The sequence below is a fragment of the Mycteria americana genome, chromosome Z (assembly GCF_035582795.1).
Source record: "Mycteria americana isolate JAX WOST 10 ecotype Jacksonville Zoo and Gardens chromosome Z, USCA_MyAme_1.0, whole genome shotgun sequence".
NCBI classification, from domain to species: domain Eukaryota; kingdom Metazoa; phylum Chordata; class Aves; order Ciconiiformes; family Ciconiidae; genus Mycteria; species Mycteria americana.
The window spans coordinates 12,644,318-12,660,789 of NC_134396.1; the positions used below are offsets into that span (position 1 = coordinate 12,644,318).

Sequence of the window (16,472 nt, forward strand, 5' to 3'; positions counted from 1 at the left end):
ATACTGGAGGGAGTCCAATGAACGGCAACAATGATGATTAAGGGACTGGAGCATCTGTCATATGGGAGAAAGCTGAGAGAGCTGGGACTATTGAGCCTGGAGAAGAGAATGCTCAGGGAGGACTCATCAATACCTGAAGGGAGGGTGCAAAGAGGACGGAGCCAGGCTCTTTCCCGTGGTGCCCAGTGACAGAACAAGAGGCAGTGGGCACAAACTGAAACACAGGAGGTTCCCTCTGAACATCAGGAAACACTTTTTCACTGTGAGGGTGACTGAGCACTGGAGCAGGCTGACCAGAGAGGTTGTGGACTTTCCATCCTTGGAGATCTGCAAAAGCCATCTGGACATGCTCCTGGGCAACTGGCTCTGGGTGGCTGTGCTTGGGCAGAGTGGTTGGACCAGATGACCTCCAGAGGTCCCTTCCAATCTCAACCACTCAGTGATTCTGTGAATGATGACAGCAGTGCTTAAGGCAAGGGGAGTGTTTGATTTCTGTCATTTTTCCCCTGGAACCCTACATTCAGCTGTATCTTTAGAAGAAATCATTCTACTTCTTTGCTTTCCTCCTCCTTATCCCAGAATTTGGGGTTTTTTTGGCTGTACAGCAGTTCAGCTTCAAAGAGCAAGCCAAAGAGAGGTGCCTTCTCTTGGCTTTGCAGAGTGTCCTCAAGGCTGGTGCCTGGGACGCTTAGCTGGGATAAAAGCAATGATGGGCATTCACCCTCTCTCAGGTGGATGATGACCTGGGACTGTTGCCCACTTCCTGAAGAATTGTTTTATTAGGTGGTGATGCACAAGAGGTGCGGATCGTTCCTTCTCCTGCAACAGCCTTTTCAAAAGAATTCACCCTGCTAAGTGAATCTGCTCAGAAGATGGCTAGGCAGGCTGGATTTCAAGTGGATGTAGATATATTTCTTACCAGTTCTTTACACAGTCCTTGGAAGGTAAATCACTTAGGTGGATTGGATTGCCCTCAGAGGGATTTCAGGTGCACTTACCTCTCTCTTCTTTATAGAAAATGTATACACTTATCTTAGGAAAACAGCATCAAATTTCTTCCATCATGCAGGAAAGTAACACTTAGACAAAGCAGTACTTAATTTGAATGCAAGAGAAGAAGTGCTGAATAGTATTATTAACTCTTATACAAATGCTTACAAAGTATTAAAGGGGCATCTTTACTTGAAGTATATTATTTTTGTTTTTATTTTATGACAGCATATCCTGCCCATAGCTACTGAAAAGGAAATGTTCAACTGTTTGATTTGGATGTTTGTCCTGCTCTGCAGCTCTGCATCAGGTATGTTCCTTGATTATTAGCACTTGTCTTGACATAAGAAAGTTTTCCAAAAGGTGACCTTCTCCAAATGAAATTTTGAAGAGTTCTGAAAATGAAAAAAATGTATTTTAAAAATAGAAGTTAGTAGGTGATTGATGAAGTAGTGTACAATATAGAGAGAAAAATTAATTTATGGCACGCTTGGTGTCCTCTTGTTAATTGTGATCATGATAGCCTGGATTTGTTTTCTTTGTATTTGAAGTATTAAAAAATATTTTAAAAATTACTTTGCTAACTGTTTCCTTGTTGCACAGGATATAGAAGGGGAATCTGCATCTGGAAGTCATACTGTAGTTCAGTTCTTGTTGGGTTGTAAAGGCTGGTAACTTTGGAGATCTGCTGATGGAACAAATGAATGTTTATGTAACACATGAACACTTAAAATGCCATTAATGTCTGCTGGTTTTGGACTGCTTTAAGTCAAATGTTACTTATGCAGAGATTCACGCAATGACTATTAATGTTCTCATTCGTAATTTTACAAGTCACCTAACAATGTGTGACTGGTTTTTTTTTTAAGTGTGGTAGTTCCACAGTCAGTTTAAGCTGGCACAAGTAACTGCTGAAGTTGGAAGAGCAGGTAGTTCGGCACTCCCTCTGCCTCTCATCTCCCTCTCCTTCCGCTGGAGTGCATGTTTGTGTGGGTAGTTGTGAAGCAGTGAGGAATCTGATCTGGATGGAGAACGATGTTACTTTTTGCCAAGCTTTTACTTTTCATTTGTATCAGTTTCCTTCTGGTTCACCACGCAGGCACTTCTGGCACACAGAGGGGATAACGGCAGTGAATGAGTGGTTGAGGATTAAAAATGCTTCTTGTGACAACAGTGCCACTTTAAACTGATTAAGTGGAATAGTATTGGTTAGAATAGGAAATCACGAGGGCAGATTGATATAATGGCTTTGTGACAATAATTGAAAGTTCACGTGCAATGTATCACATACAACTTAACACACAACAGTAATTTATTACATGATGGTATTTATGTCTTAAATTGTTTGGGGATTACATGGAAGAGGAGTGCATATGTTTGTAGAAGCTTGAACAACGTATGAATGCAGGTAATTGCTTATAACTGATACAAAATTTGTGCAGTAGAGTGTGAAATAGCCATTAGTATGACTTTGAAACATAAATTACTTTGAAACAAAAAGGACACACAAATAAACATAGAAAGCAATTTACAGTTAATACACCCAAAAAGCAGAGCATTACCAGAAAACGGTATTTAATATTTGGTTCCCTTTCATTCCTACAGTCTAGCAAAGAAATTCTGCCTGTAAAAGTTGGGGTTTTTTTGGTTTTATTTAATAGATTTGTTTATGAAATTTGGCTTCAAGAAATAAGTAGCAGCAAAAAACCAAACAGCTAGCTCCTTGCAGGACTCTAATGAGTGATACTTGCACTGTTTTATAACTTTGTGGCTGAATTAATTCATCGGCCTGCTTCTGTGTTTTCCTTTTACATGCATTTTTGTATACAATTCCTGCACTGTATCTGGGAATATAAATTCTATGAGGGGTAAAACTACTAATGAGATATTGAAATATATTGCAGCTTAGTTGTAAATTTTAAACTTACCAGTTTGATGTATTTTCTGATATAGTAATTAGTAATGATAACATCTAAATGGCATGCATACCTTTTACATATAGGAATGTTTTTTAAAAACAGATTTAAAAGACAAGAGTCTCTTTTCAGCTCTTTTCTTCATTTTCAGCTATTAAAAAAAATTTGAGTTGAAATTTCTCCATTATTTCTGGGAAGGTATAGAAACATCACTCTTATATAATAGCTGTGGTAATATAGTAATTAATGTGAACTGAGTTTCCAAACAGCAATATCTGATTTGAGTGACTAACTGAGCAATTTTATTTGAACTCCATATGAAAAAAATGTAATTGAATGATCTGTAGACAACAAAGTTATAATTCTTGCACTAGTATTTTAAAAGGAATTATGTTGATATCTTTGATTTTGTTTTTAGATGAAAACTCTATCAGAGATGCTGACATTTTTCCTTCATCTCCTGAAATTGAAAGAGGATCCACCCTGAAACTATTTTGTGTTCTTGGAAAACGGTACACACCTCACAGAAATGCAAGCCACATCATCTGGAAATTGAATCATGAATTGATTGCTCAGGAAAACTACAACATTGTGAATGAGACTGTATCTAGTATAACCATCCATAATTTCACTTACAGCAAAGCTCATGTGAAGTGTTTCACTAAGTACTTGGGCAAGGAGCAGCTTTTGGTTCACACTGAAGTTAAATCAGGCTGTAAGTAGGAATGCAGAAAAAATAATTTTAACATTTTTTTAATAACTTCCTGTAAAAATTTTATTTTTAAAACAACTACTTTTTTTTTTTTAAGCTTGTGGCATTGTAAGACACCTGTATTCAAGTATCTCCTTTTTTTTCCTGGAATAAAGCATGAAGTTGCAGGCGTTCCTTACTGGCACTGGTCCATAACCTCTCTGACCCTGACTTTTGGCCAGATGAAGTGAGTGGAGGTTTTCTGTTGAGTTCAAAGGGTACTGAGTCTGTCCCTTTGGTAATGTCTTTTGTCTAGCCTAGGCCAACTTCATCTTTCTCCACGGAGGATTTCCTCTCTAATCCTCTGTTCCAAAGAAATTATAAGTACAGTCTCATATGGAGAAGGTTACAGGATAAATGTATATACAAATTCTCTAATTTATTGAACAGATTAAGTCCAGATTATACTAATGTATGCCTGGGGGTCCCATTCTAGTAAAGAAGCAGTAAATGCAGAAAAATACATCTGTGGAATAAAAACCAGTAGAAGGTATTGCCTCTCTGCAAAGTTTAGTGTGCCATAAGCTTGTCAATAAGAGAAACATCTTTTGGGTGTTATGTTAGGTGGGACAGAAAAGTACTATTTTGGAGAGAGGGCTTTTTCAACCAGTTTATTTCACTGGGTGCAGTTCTCTTCCTTTTGACTCCTATTTCTTCCATCGCATGAAGAAGTCTGGCTTTAGCAAAGAAGTCTTTGAGGGTGTTACATTTTTATGGATGACTTCATACTGTAGAGATGCAGAGGATTGTTTCCTTTGCACTATCTTGCTTATAAGATAAAGAGAGTCCAGAAGTAGCGATCTCTTCAAGGGCATATAGATATGTTTTCCAGGAAGTTATCTCCTGCACTCTGAGGTCATGTAAGCTCCTCAGATTAGGGGTTTTCATAGGGTATATGGTTAGACAGTCTGGGAAGGAACCAAGAGGAGTTTTATCTTTCAGAGAATGCGTTTTCCTGAACTTTTGTGCTGCTTCTTTGTTTTTATCTTACTCTCTGGACTGGCCTTGAGTGTGTTGTGGGGGGGCATACTTAGAGGTTCAGGACAATGTATGTATGGGTTTGATATAAGATAGTTAATGAGTTACTGGAAAAATACCTTCAGGCCCACAAAGTTAAGTACTTCTGAGAAGTAGTTGGAGAAAATCTCCCTGTATCTCCAGGGGAAGAAAGAGTGGTTTTCGTATTGGTTTTGTGAGGAGTTTTGAGGGCAGTAAGAAATTATAAAATGAAGTGCTATGCAAGACACTTAGTGAAGTTTGCCATAATCTGCTTTTTGACCAACAAAATCAGTTGTACATTAAAGTTACTTCTTTTTACTGGATTTTTTTTTTTTAATCTTTGTAATTGTAGTTCCACCAGACACACCAGGAAATATTTCCTGCATTTATTACTTTGATGCTGAACTTACCTGCACCTGGACTTCAGGAAGAGAAACAAATCTTACAACAAACTATACTCTTTACCGAAAAATGTAAGTATAGAATGTTTTGGGAACTGGGTTGCTGGGGCGAGACCACCAGCTGCCTTCCCCTCATATCCTGACTTCTGTTTAAAGAAAACCTGGAAACATCATGGAGTTCAGAGTCATGGCATTTTCTCAGTAAATTCAATTAGTTTGGTGTTGGTAATGGTTGAAAAAAGTTACAATCTGATACCTTTTTAGTACGCTGTATAAAGGAAATGAACATTCTCAACCCAATGTTCAGTAGACAAATGTTTCTATCAGAACTGATATTCACTTGCTTCCTTGAAGTAACATTCCTAATTAGATCAAAAGCTGAGTGAACCTAGGTGCAAATGGAGAATGGAGGCACTTTGTAGGAGTGTTAGCTAGAAACTTTCATGTTTACTAACTATTCGTGTTTTGGATGGGTAAAAAAGATTACTTCCTCCTCTACTTTAAACAATTCCCAGTTAAACCTGTTAAAGCCCCTGTTATTCTGCCTGACACTAGTAAGGTTTAACCTAGGGACCTTTGGAGTCATAAGGTTTCGGTGAAAGAATCCAGGAATTAGTTGTCCTTTTTAGATTGCTCGCATCTGGGGATTTGTACTTACAAATACAAATTATGTAGTCTCATGCTTTTTAGTGTTTTTGTGACCCCGCTGTAGAAGCATAAATACTTGATTCTTTCAATTTCTGTTAAATTTAAATATTGTTTAGGAGCTTACTTTTTCATAAGTTACTGTGAAAATGGTGAAATCAGTGTTGTTCCAAGGCAGAGCTCAGATACAATTTTGAAGGTGGTAGCACAGATTTTGTCCCAAAGGTACTTGTAAATCTCTTGTTCATAATAGCGCTGCTTGTAGTGCTCTTTTTCTGCCTAATCAAGATTCTAGGTAATATGATTTCATGAAGAGTTTTCTAAAATGTCTAAATTTATTCTGGAGAACTGGAAGGAACTCAGGCTCCGAAGGAGACATTTTCTTATTGTAAGTTATGCTAGCATATGGTATCTTTTTTATTTAAATGGTAGGGCAGGAAAACATCTTTAGTTTTGTTGCCGTGAAAAGCCGAAATCAGAACTCAATAGTCGGGATGACTATTAAGCAGGTATTCTTGATTGCAGCGCTGGGCAGCACTGGGGATCGCTCCGCCACAAGTGCTCCGACAAACAAGCAAGATCACAGAGGTTATATGTTGCAAAATATACATATTCATAAGATTAATTTATATAAACATGAGATTTCTTGGAACTCATTAATATATGTAAATGTCCCTGATGCATGCGTACTTAAGTCCTTAGGTGGTCGTTAGGGATCCTCTGGTGGTCGTTGGAGGAAGTCAGTAGTCTTCATCACTCTGACCGCTGACTGAACTTTGTCTTTACGCATGCTCAGTCCATCTTTGTCTTGCTCATACCTTCCTTGCATATCCAAAATCAGGTGGTTCTTGTGTAGTTTCTCCTTATCAGCCCTTTCCAGGGACACAGGGCCTGAAGAATTCCTTTTTGTCTATCTTCATTGCAACTATCTCCGCTAACCAAGGATTTAACACAGGCAAAGCATTCTTACTCTAATGATTAGGTCAAATAAAGAAAGCTCGTTAGCAATTCTGCTATCTAAGCTTACTGGCAAGCTAGGCCAAATTATCTGCGAAAGGGAGACTAAAAGGAAACATTGAGCAACTAAGATATTTACAGCATTTCTTTTTGTCTTTGGGGATTTTAGCTCTTTTCAGTTTTATCTCTGTTTTAGGTTTGACATTTTAGGCTTCCACCTTCATTAGGTGGGACTTTCTTACTCTTTCTAGTGTTTCTACATTTTATAACTTAGCTGAGTTTGTGAAACCATAAACTAGAACAGCTATTGAAAGTAAGTTTCAAAGGGAAGGCAGGACTGCTTCCTTTTGCAGCAGCGCAAGCTTACACTAGCTTAAAAATGTTCATGAAATACCAGCCTCAAACTTGTTTTTTGAGTTACACGAATGATCTGCTTGCTTACTGCATAATATGAAATATTTAACACAGGTCCTATATATGTGTTTTTATTTGTTGAAGAATTTCTCTGTGGGTCAGTAAAATGAGACAAATTTTGTTAGTTTTGCATCCCACGCTACTTATTATGAAAGTATATGCTGTAAAGACAGCATATTATCAGTGTGTTCTTTCAGAAAAATCTGTCAAATTTCTCTTACCTTGTAATAGTTTGGCAGTGGCACAATTTGGCTTTTCTTTATTCTATATTTTAAAGATGAATAGAAGGTTGTTATTATATAGTTCCATATGGCACGTGTTACTAGCTATATCTATCTCTATATTTTTAAAGGAGGTCTTGTGTGGAGTTACATAATTTCACTTCTCTTTGAGATTTTAATCTGAAATAATAATAGCATGTGGATCCCCTATTAAGGCATTTTTACTTTTCATTACTACTCCTGGAAAGTTGTCTTACTAATTGCCGTTAAAACTAATTGAGTCTGTGCAGACTATTTATATGCATTTGCAGGAGCAGTGCCATTAGGAAAGAGCATTTGTTTGCACAAACATATCATCTAAGGAGATGCTCACTGGTAAAAATGTCCTGCAGCCTCAAAAACATATAAATAATAATTAAATTGTAACCCAACAATCAGTTTGAGTTATTCTAAGAAAATCCTCTAACTCCTTTTATTTTTCTCTTTTGTTTTTTAGGATGACAGAAGGAAGGGTGCCTCTTCCAAATACAGTGCACTCCTGCCAAAGCAAAACGGAGTCATGCTCATTTTACTATCCAGATACTCCATATAGTAGTTCTTTCTGTTTTCAGGTGAAAGCTGAAAACGTTTTGGGTGAAGCCTCATCAGATTGTGTTCCTATACCTATGGAAAAAATAGGTAATTAAAAAAAAAAGAGTTGAATAAAGGTAAAGCAGTGTATGTTCAGCTGACTGCACCCTCCCCAATTCTTTTTCCCTCCTTGTAGCATACAGGTTAGAGAACCCTGAAACAAATTGCATAATCAAAGTTGGTATACATAGAAGAAAATAATGAAAAAATAATTTTTCAATATAATAGTTTTGAAACCATTATTTGGGTTTCATTTGGTTTTAAATTGGTTTCAGTTTTGAAGTGCCATCTGATTTTAATTGTTAGCTAAAATTACAAAGTCTCTGAAATTACATTTAGGGTTTAATAAAATGTTTCATCCTTCCCAATTTTTTTCCATCAAAATTTGGATGCTTCCAATTTAGCTGAAGCAAGTCTCTTGTTATGTTTTAATTGATGTCCTTTCCATGTAAAATTCTTCAAACTGGTTGGTGGTACAGCAGCAATTTTCAGCAATTTCATGGTCTTACTGAGAGGTGGTGAAAAATGATAGTGTGCTGTATTCATACTATGAAATGTCTAACTACAACAATATTTTTTTAAGCTAATGCCTGATGTAGCCATTATAAATTACTAAGTTTTTAATTATTAACAAGTAAAGGCCATATACTAAAACTTTTTGTCAAACTAATTGGTACTTGGACTGTACTTTTGTATTTTTGAGTGATACGAGACGTCAGTACAATATCTGGCTGTAAATGAATAGTGATGCTGTCATTCCTCCAGGTCTGCCCATCATTTACTCTGCTATTCTACTTTCTGGTTAGGATGTTAAAAAACCACCTGTTCTGTAATTCCCAGGAGCGATAATAATGTTTTGTCTACCTCTTCTTCTGTGCTGTGCTGCATTTTCCTCTGTTCATTTTGGTGTAGTTAATCAACAGCCCTTTTAACCGAGTGTTTTTGCTGCAGCACTCCATCAGCTCTCCAGCCATATGCTCCTTTGCTCCCTGTGTTCAGGCCTGCTGTGGCTCCTCATTACTGTCTACATCCTCTGTACCAGCCACCTTTTTTTCTCAGTGCTAATCCATTCTTTTCCCGTCGTCTCCTTCACGCTTCTCTCCCACGCAAATCCTTTTCAACTGAATTCTTCCCTCATCTGCAGTTCGGACTTGACTTTGGCATTGCAGCTCTGCTTTGTTTCTTTTCCCTGCTGTTGTCTCCGAGTAGCATCCTTTGGTGCTGATACAGATGAAAGAAATCTGCACACCCATTTGAGAGAGGGTTTGTCAGCATGAAATCAGTTGTGTGCAACCTCTCTTATAGATAACTTCCCATATGTAGAGTTATGTCTATAAAATAGACCATCATGTGAATACTCTGATAGGATGTATGTTATTGGGATGATAATTAAACTTACTGGAACACACACAGATGGAGCAATTCTGAACTTTTATAGAAGCATTTTCCCCTGCTAATGTTTTTGTTTCTCCATTCTAGAGAAATCTGAACCTCCTGAAATACTTTCAGTTAAAAAAATCACTGGTATAAAGCAGTTGCTTACAGTAACCTGGAAAATGCCTGAGAAGATTATCCCTTCACAAAATTTCATTTGCCAGGTTCAATACAGAAATTTGTATTCAAACTCTTCGGTAAGCTACCTAAATTTTCTTCTGAATGTTAGCTTCTTTGTGACTAATTTCTTAATGTTATAAAAGGCTTAATAGAAAAAAGGCAACAAGTAGTTGTAAATACTGATTAAAACCTTGTTATTTTAGTGGAGCATAAGGTCATTTTTTTGTTGTCTAGGATTAATTGTTCTCTTCCTTTTGGTCGATGTCTGTTTTGGTACATGCCATACTTCTGAATGTATTTCTGTGTAAGGCTAAGGGTTTGCACACACAGTCAAAATATTTTATTTTCCTGTTGCATTCTGGTGATGAAAACAGCATTTACTTCCAACCACAATAGTTGAATCAGATTAAGATGGACTGATGATACATTAATTTTCAAGTGAACTAAGGTATAAATTTTGCAAGATGGAAAATAAGGGAAGTTATTTTTCTGAGTTTGTCTTTCTGACACTTACATGGAACAGTTATAGAAAAAACAGTATTTAGTAATTTGCTTCTTTCAGATGGCCTATTCCAATGCTCCTCAGTATGGAAGTGATTGTGTTTGCAGTCTTAGTGCTTCCTCTTCCAAATTTAAGAATGGGCCAAGATGCTTGGCTTGTTCTTTTAAGTTCATTAAACTGAGATGTCAGCCTTGACTTTACTATTTTATACTTTAAACGTGTGATTCTGGGAGAGAAGAATTCATCAGGGTCAGTAATGGTAGTCCTCAGAGCTTTAAAAAAATTCCTGATACTAAAGATGTTTCTAATTAGCATCCTCCTCACATTCTAGTGGCAAGCATCTTTACTGTAGATATGACATATTAGTTGGTGGATCCAGGATATAATATTCGGGATGATCTGATGGACAGGATGGCTCAGGTCCACCCGGGACAGTAGAAAATGAACTAATATTTATTTAAAAGACCTGTTCAAGATGTTTATCCCTTTGGAGTCAAGACACTGGTGTCCTTCTCATGTTTATGTGCATATGAGATCCTTCCAAAATGTTGAAAACATTCACATCTTTGCGAAATTACAGCATTATTGTGTGTCTGTTTGCCAGCACCTGCATAAGAAATCACCTGTCTACTTTTTCACTATCAAATACAGTCTACATCTATTTTCTTCCTCAGAACTTACCTGCATTTTTCCACAGACATTGTAGAGAAAAAATGGGAGCTGTGATCACTAAAGACAAAAATCCAGTGAGTTTATTTCTGTAGGATTTTAGACAGGCATGATTCATAGTTTTGTCTGTAGCCAATCCAGTGGCAATGACCAACAAAGACAGCCTCAAACCATCAGTTAGGAGCTGTTTAGGAGCTGTTTTTCTGTCTGTCAGCACATACATGCAAAAAAAAAAATTGTTTGAGCAAATGACAGATATTTTATTGACCTTTTAAGGCTTCCTACCAAAACAATCTAAGTAGTTCGCTGTGAACTGTTTTTACTGAGGGAAAAACAGATGGCTTATCTTTCTACTCGTGTATAGTAAGTTTCTCATAATAATTAAGTATTGTTAACAGCCTTTTGGCAAGTAACTAAAAGCTAGTCTGGCGTGTCTGCAATTCTATGTCAGGTTCTGCAGGAGGTTGATGATAGTTTTGAAGCCCTTTTTGTTGCAGGTTGGCTAAAGAGTCTGTCACCTAGCAGTGGTTTGTAGATCCCTGAATTCATTCTCATGTAAGCAGTTTTCTTTTTTTTGATGATGAGTTTCTTGAGATCAGAATGGACTAAAATTTTCAGTTTCATTAGCCAGTGTACTTCCCATTATGGTGTTTGAAGGAGTGGGTGTCTGCATTTTGTATTGTTATAGTTTGATTCACTTTTCGTTGGAAGGTTCAACTGGTAGAAGACAAGAATTTCTTCACAGGTTTTTGGCCCTGTTGTCAATCTGTGTGACATTACTACTTCAATTTGGGTCCCAAGAGGGAATTTTCCTTGTTCTAAAACTTATCTTTGCTGACCTTCTTAGAATTTAGCTAGCTTGAACATTTATTTTAGTGTCTCTCTGTTTCAGTCATCTGAAATTTGAGAGGAGAGTTGTTAATTATTGATTAATTTTTGCAGTTTGGAAGAGAAGACATTAATATTGGTGTAGTGATTATATCAGTCCTTCTGTACACAAACACTTAAATCTTTCTATAGTTCCTGGTGTTTTTTCCTACTTCCTGTTGTCAGTCCAGTTGAGTTGATGCATCAACTCCAATTCCCAGTTTTCATGTCTTCTTTCACCTTTTGTTTTGGAACAACAATCTAGCTTCTGACTTCCATCAGTGAGATGTGAGTGGGCTCCTTTTAAGATGAGGAAATTACTCACCTTGTCGTTACTTTTCCAAGAAGATATCGCATCAGTTATTTCTCATAGTCTTGTCTTCCTTCACCACTTAAAGGCTCCATTTTCTTTTTTTCTACTGGGACCAGAATTTTCTGTGTTTTAATTGGTGTTTTGATTATAATAACATGCTGATAATATTTGGGATGGCCTACAGCCACACTGTTACATGGTTAAGAGCTAGAAGACCCTGTAAATCAGAAAAGAAAAACAAGAAAAGAAACAAGTACCCAGTTGCCTCATAAGGCGCAGGTGATCCCTGCTTCCCCAGGGATGTTTCTGCTGTGAGGTGGAGCTGTATCCAGGACATTATGATTATACTGGCTTTAGCAATATCCAGTTGCTTCCCACCAGTGGCAACTGCAGTCATCCAGCACCTCCTGTGCCAGCACAGCTGCTCTAGAATCGCGTGTGAGCTGCCCACACTTCAAGCCACACGTCGGTCAGTACAGACCTAGTTTTGGCTCAAGTTTTTCAGACCCCAGAGTTTTACAGGAAAAATGAAGATGCTACACAGAAAAATGAAATATGAAACAAATAATTTTGAGTTTCAGAGGAGTGAGGTGGGAAACATGAAAACTGCATCCTTTGTGGTTTTTTAAACACTAAGTCATATATCTGCACGCAATTTTATAGGAAGTAATTTTTGTTCATGCATCTACTTTCAGGAATTTGTCACTGTCCCACTGAATTCTGCAGAGAAAATAGGATCATGTAATCTCACAGGTCTGTGGGACTCCACAGAATATTCAGTTGCCATTCGGTGTATCAGTGTTGTGTCAATATTCTGGAGTGAATGGAGTAGAGGGAAAACAGCAAGGACAGAAGAGAAAGGTAGGCTAAGTATTTAGTGAGTTTTTCTTTGGTTATACTTTGGGGCCTTAGGATTTAATAATGGAAAACTGTATTTTCAGCATATCAGTCTATTGAATTTAGAATTCTATTGTTTAAACAGAACACGTGTATTTTGTTTCAATATAGAAGAAGGAAAACTGAAAGACAAGAGCAAGGAGTGGAGGAGATTTGAAAGGTGATACAAACAACATAGGGCTGAGGAAGAAAATGGGTGAACAGACAGACAGTGAAGAGAGGAGAAATTAAGAGTGTAGATAGAGACTGAACATTGCTAAGTAGGTGTTGCGTTAAGAGTTACTGTCGCATACAAATAGGAGTCTGAGGAGTGGCGGGGGGGGAACCCTCCCGTTGAGTCATGAGGTTCAGACAGGACCCCCTTGCTTTCTCAACTCCTTCTCAGAGAGGAGTCTAGCTGCGGCTAGGTCCAGTCTTAGTCTCAGACTTGGTCAATGGTTTATTTTCTAAGGACTCTGTGTATAGCCACTTATCAGAACCAGAGCCCTCTGAGAGCTTTCCCTAAGGTGACAGCATTAATTTACAACGTTATAAGTCCAGTCGTGTCCAGCGTACTGAACTTCACGATTACGGATTCACTAATAACGCGCTCACACCCCCAGTCTAGTCGTGTTGCATGAACTGTCACGGCCACACATAAAGAGTCTGGTCGTGTTCAATGAGAACTACCATGGCTAGATCAGTGAAGAGTGCAGTTTATTAGAGCAACAGACACACGCATACTTTGGATTACTGGTGATAAATTCACTGTCTGCAAAGCACGTGCAAATACCAAGAATATGAGTAACACTGCCGGCTACAAACGCGTTAAAAGATAATAAGGCAACTATAGAGATTTCTAAGTTTCCCAGGGAGGCACTTGGTATAACCAAGTGTTCGACTCTTACCCAAAGGCGTCCCAAGGGGCGGAAGAGAGGCTCAGCCCGTCGACTGATCCCAAACATCAGAGTGGTACATGATGGTGTCTTCCCTAACATTCTCTCTCTCTCTCAAGCTATTTTATACTATTTTTCACCTTTCAGGTGGAGCTTGAGTGACTCTAGTCATACATACCTCTGGTTAGGATTGGTGTAAAGTTTTCTCGCTTCGCTTTTAAAGGTATAAGCTAGGAAAATTCAGAGCGCAAGCTCAGTGAGGGGTGGTCGCACCTTGGAGACGGGTAGCCTTTGGGATGGAGGTGTGTTTTGGTATTATAATGATGTTATAATGAGCAAAGTTCACCAAAAGGACAGTATTTTGTCAAAAATGTGACAGGCTGTTGGCCCGGGGTAGTAAATATGCAGCTTATCAGTTCCATGACACCTTTAAGTTCCCATATAATCGCAGAGCCTGGCCGCGGCATCTCCACACCGCTCCACCCTCCGGGCAGCGCCTCTTAGAGTCAGCACACCAAGTTCCCCTGGCATTACCGACGTCTAAAGTTGCAGGCCTAGGGAACTTCCATGGAATGGATTCCTTGCATGTCAGCTGCATTCCACCTGGGAAGCTTCTTCAATAGTGTGCCTTACCTAAAAGTGTGAATATAAGTTTAATTTCTAAGTCACCTCAGCAATTATCCCACAGTAGGATAGTAGCAGAAATGTAGTGTAGCAAATATGTCCAATAAAATGAATTGTAAGCAGAGAAATTAAATTGCCAGTTATAAAACAAGACCAGGAAATCTCCTCTAGAACTTAACAAATAAAAGAAAGCAGAAGGAAACTTATGGGAAGAGAGTAACTGTACTAATTAGGGAAAAAAGGCACAACATTACACAAGGGAAAACTTATTAAAAATAAGTTGCTCTCAGACTGTATTTTTGAAACCTTTTGATTGTTTTTACCATATTACATTACCTTTTTAATATAACAACAAATTTCAAGATATTTTTGTGTCTTTAAATAGCTCCTTCAGAAAAAGTGGATTTGTGGAGGGTAATTGAGTCTTCACACCCAGCTGGAAGCAGATCTGTACATCTTATGTGGAAGGTATATACTCTTTTTGTGAATTGATAATCATATTGGTGTCCTTCAGCTGATGTTGCATTGAAGTGTTTTAGTGTTTTAGGACATATAAATGCTAGGGGGTTTTGCTGTCATCAGAAAAAAACCTCACTGAACTAAAGCAGAATTGAAAAGGCTTATGTTTACTGAACAGGAAATGAATAGAGTTTTGTAATCTGTGCAGAAAGGAAGGGTTTAATTGTGTTCAGATCACTGGAAAATCTGATTGAAAGTCCTTACAACTGCTCTTAAATAATACGGCTTACCTAAGCTATGTTTAAATTCACTTTAATCTTCTAGTAGAGTGACCAGAGGCTCTGTGTGTTTCAAATCTCAGTATTTGACTTTTGAACCTCTCCTTCAATGAAAATGTTGCAGCTGACTGTCCTGAAGATGGGACTGCAGAAAGTACCTTGCTTTTCTAGATATAGTATAATCATTTTGTAATTTTATCTGGGTTCTTTAATACAGTATATACCTTTGACTATACAAATAACACTGTGAAACACTTACTACTGCATATTTTTTTAATAGGCATTAAACAGCTTTCCACCTTCTGGCAGAATTTTAGGCTACAAAATACAGTATTTTCCAGAACACAATGCTGCACTTAAAATGACAAACATCACTACCGATAAGAAAATTATTTTACTTTTAAATGAAGAGGCATATATAATATCTGTTACTGCCTATAACTCTGCTGGAAATTCTCCTGAAGCTATTTTGAGGATTCCATCCACTGATGAAAAAAGTAAGGTTTCTCAATATCATGATATATTTTTCTCATTAACAAAAAAATGATCTTCCTGACATCTGTTTAAGTTCTCTTATAGGGGAAGCAAAATTGTGCTAAGGACTTTTGTCATAGATCTATCTATATCTGTATCTCTCTCTATATAACTGTATTATATACAAAGCTGTGCAGTCCATTACTTTTTACTAGAACAATATTATCTCGTTGTCGTATTTTGCTATCACGTCATGTTTTTGTTATAGACAATAATTGTTGGGGTTTTTGTTTTGAGATATAATTGTTAAGACATCAGCACTTTCTGATGTCTTATTAGAATTTCTATTTTATTACTTTCTGAGGGTTTTTTGATTTTTTTTTTTTTTTTTTTTTTTAACCTTGGACCTCCCAAATAAATGTATAGAGTCCCATCCAATTCTGTTTCATCCCTCTACTAGGTCATAAAATTGGTTACCACGGGGCATTAATTGCAGTGCATTTAACAACATCATTCAAAGATGTGTTTAATAGAAGTCCCTAGGGTGCGTCAGTGGAAGCAGAGAGAGAAACATTGTGTTTATTCTCATTTCATACGCATTCCCAAAGTACCCCATCCTACCCACTGCCAGGGTCAGGAAGCTGGTCTCCTCTAGCACAGTAGTTATGTTCTTTGGCTCTTACGTTTAATTCTGATATCTCTGTGAGCCTTGTATTGCAACATCCTGCTGCCTACCCATGACCTGGAAGAGAGGTTGCATTTGACACACTTGAGTCACTTCTCCTACATCAGTTGTTCATGACGTAAGTGCAAGTGTCCCCCTGGAATTGCTCAGTCAAATTCCAGTCTAAGCAGAAAGCTGGATATGCAGACGTGATGTCATCTTGTCCCGGAGGTTGCTGACTACCCCTCTATCTACTTCTGTATCCCACAATAAATGTTTTTCTGATTTTTCCATGCTGTGACATGCTTTTTTTTGTCCCTACAGACACCTCTCTTCTGTCTGCTTCACCAGGTCTTTTTTTCCCCTCTGCTT

General features: G+C 37.7%; 1 protein-coding gene and 1 long non-coding RNA gene across 2 annotated transcripts in view; one reads left to right on the forward strand and one right to left on the reverse strand.

Moving 5' to 3' along the window:
* Window positions 1-16,472, forward strand: part of IL31RA (interleukin 31 receptor A) — a 41,249-nt gene that overhangs the window by 9,737 nt on the left and 15,040 nt on the right. The window contains exons 2-9 of the mRNA XM_075526977.1: window positions 1,219-1,300; window positions 3,325-3,621; window positions 5,009-5,129; window positions 7,791-7,972; window positions 9,404-9,555; window positions 12,525-12,690; window positions 14,611-14,693; window positions 15,243-15,459. Coding sequence (XP_075383092.1) covers window positions 1,249-1,300; window positions 3,325-3,621; window positions 5,009-5,129; window positions 7,791-7,972; window positions 9,404-9,555; window positions 12,525-12,690; window positions 14,611-14,693; window positions 15,243-15,459 — 1,270 coding nt within the window. The 5' untranslated portion in view covers window positions 1,219-1,248. The remainder of the gene's footprint in view (window positions 1-1,218; window positions 1,301-3,324; window positions 3,622-5,008; window positions 5,130-7,790; window positions 7,973-9,403; window positions 9,556-12,524; window positions 12,691-14,610; window positions 14,694-15,242; window positions 15,460-16,472) is intronic.
* On the reverse strand, window positions 1,277-3,659 carry LOC142421841 (uncharacterized). The gene is made up of 3 exons (XR_012778983.1): window positions 3,543-3,659; window positions 1,567-1,675; window positions 1,277-1,385 (listed from the first exon to the last, which is right to left on the reverse strand). It is a non-coding gene; the product is annotated as an uncharacterized LOC142421841 (long non-coding RNA).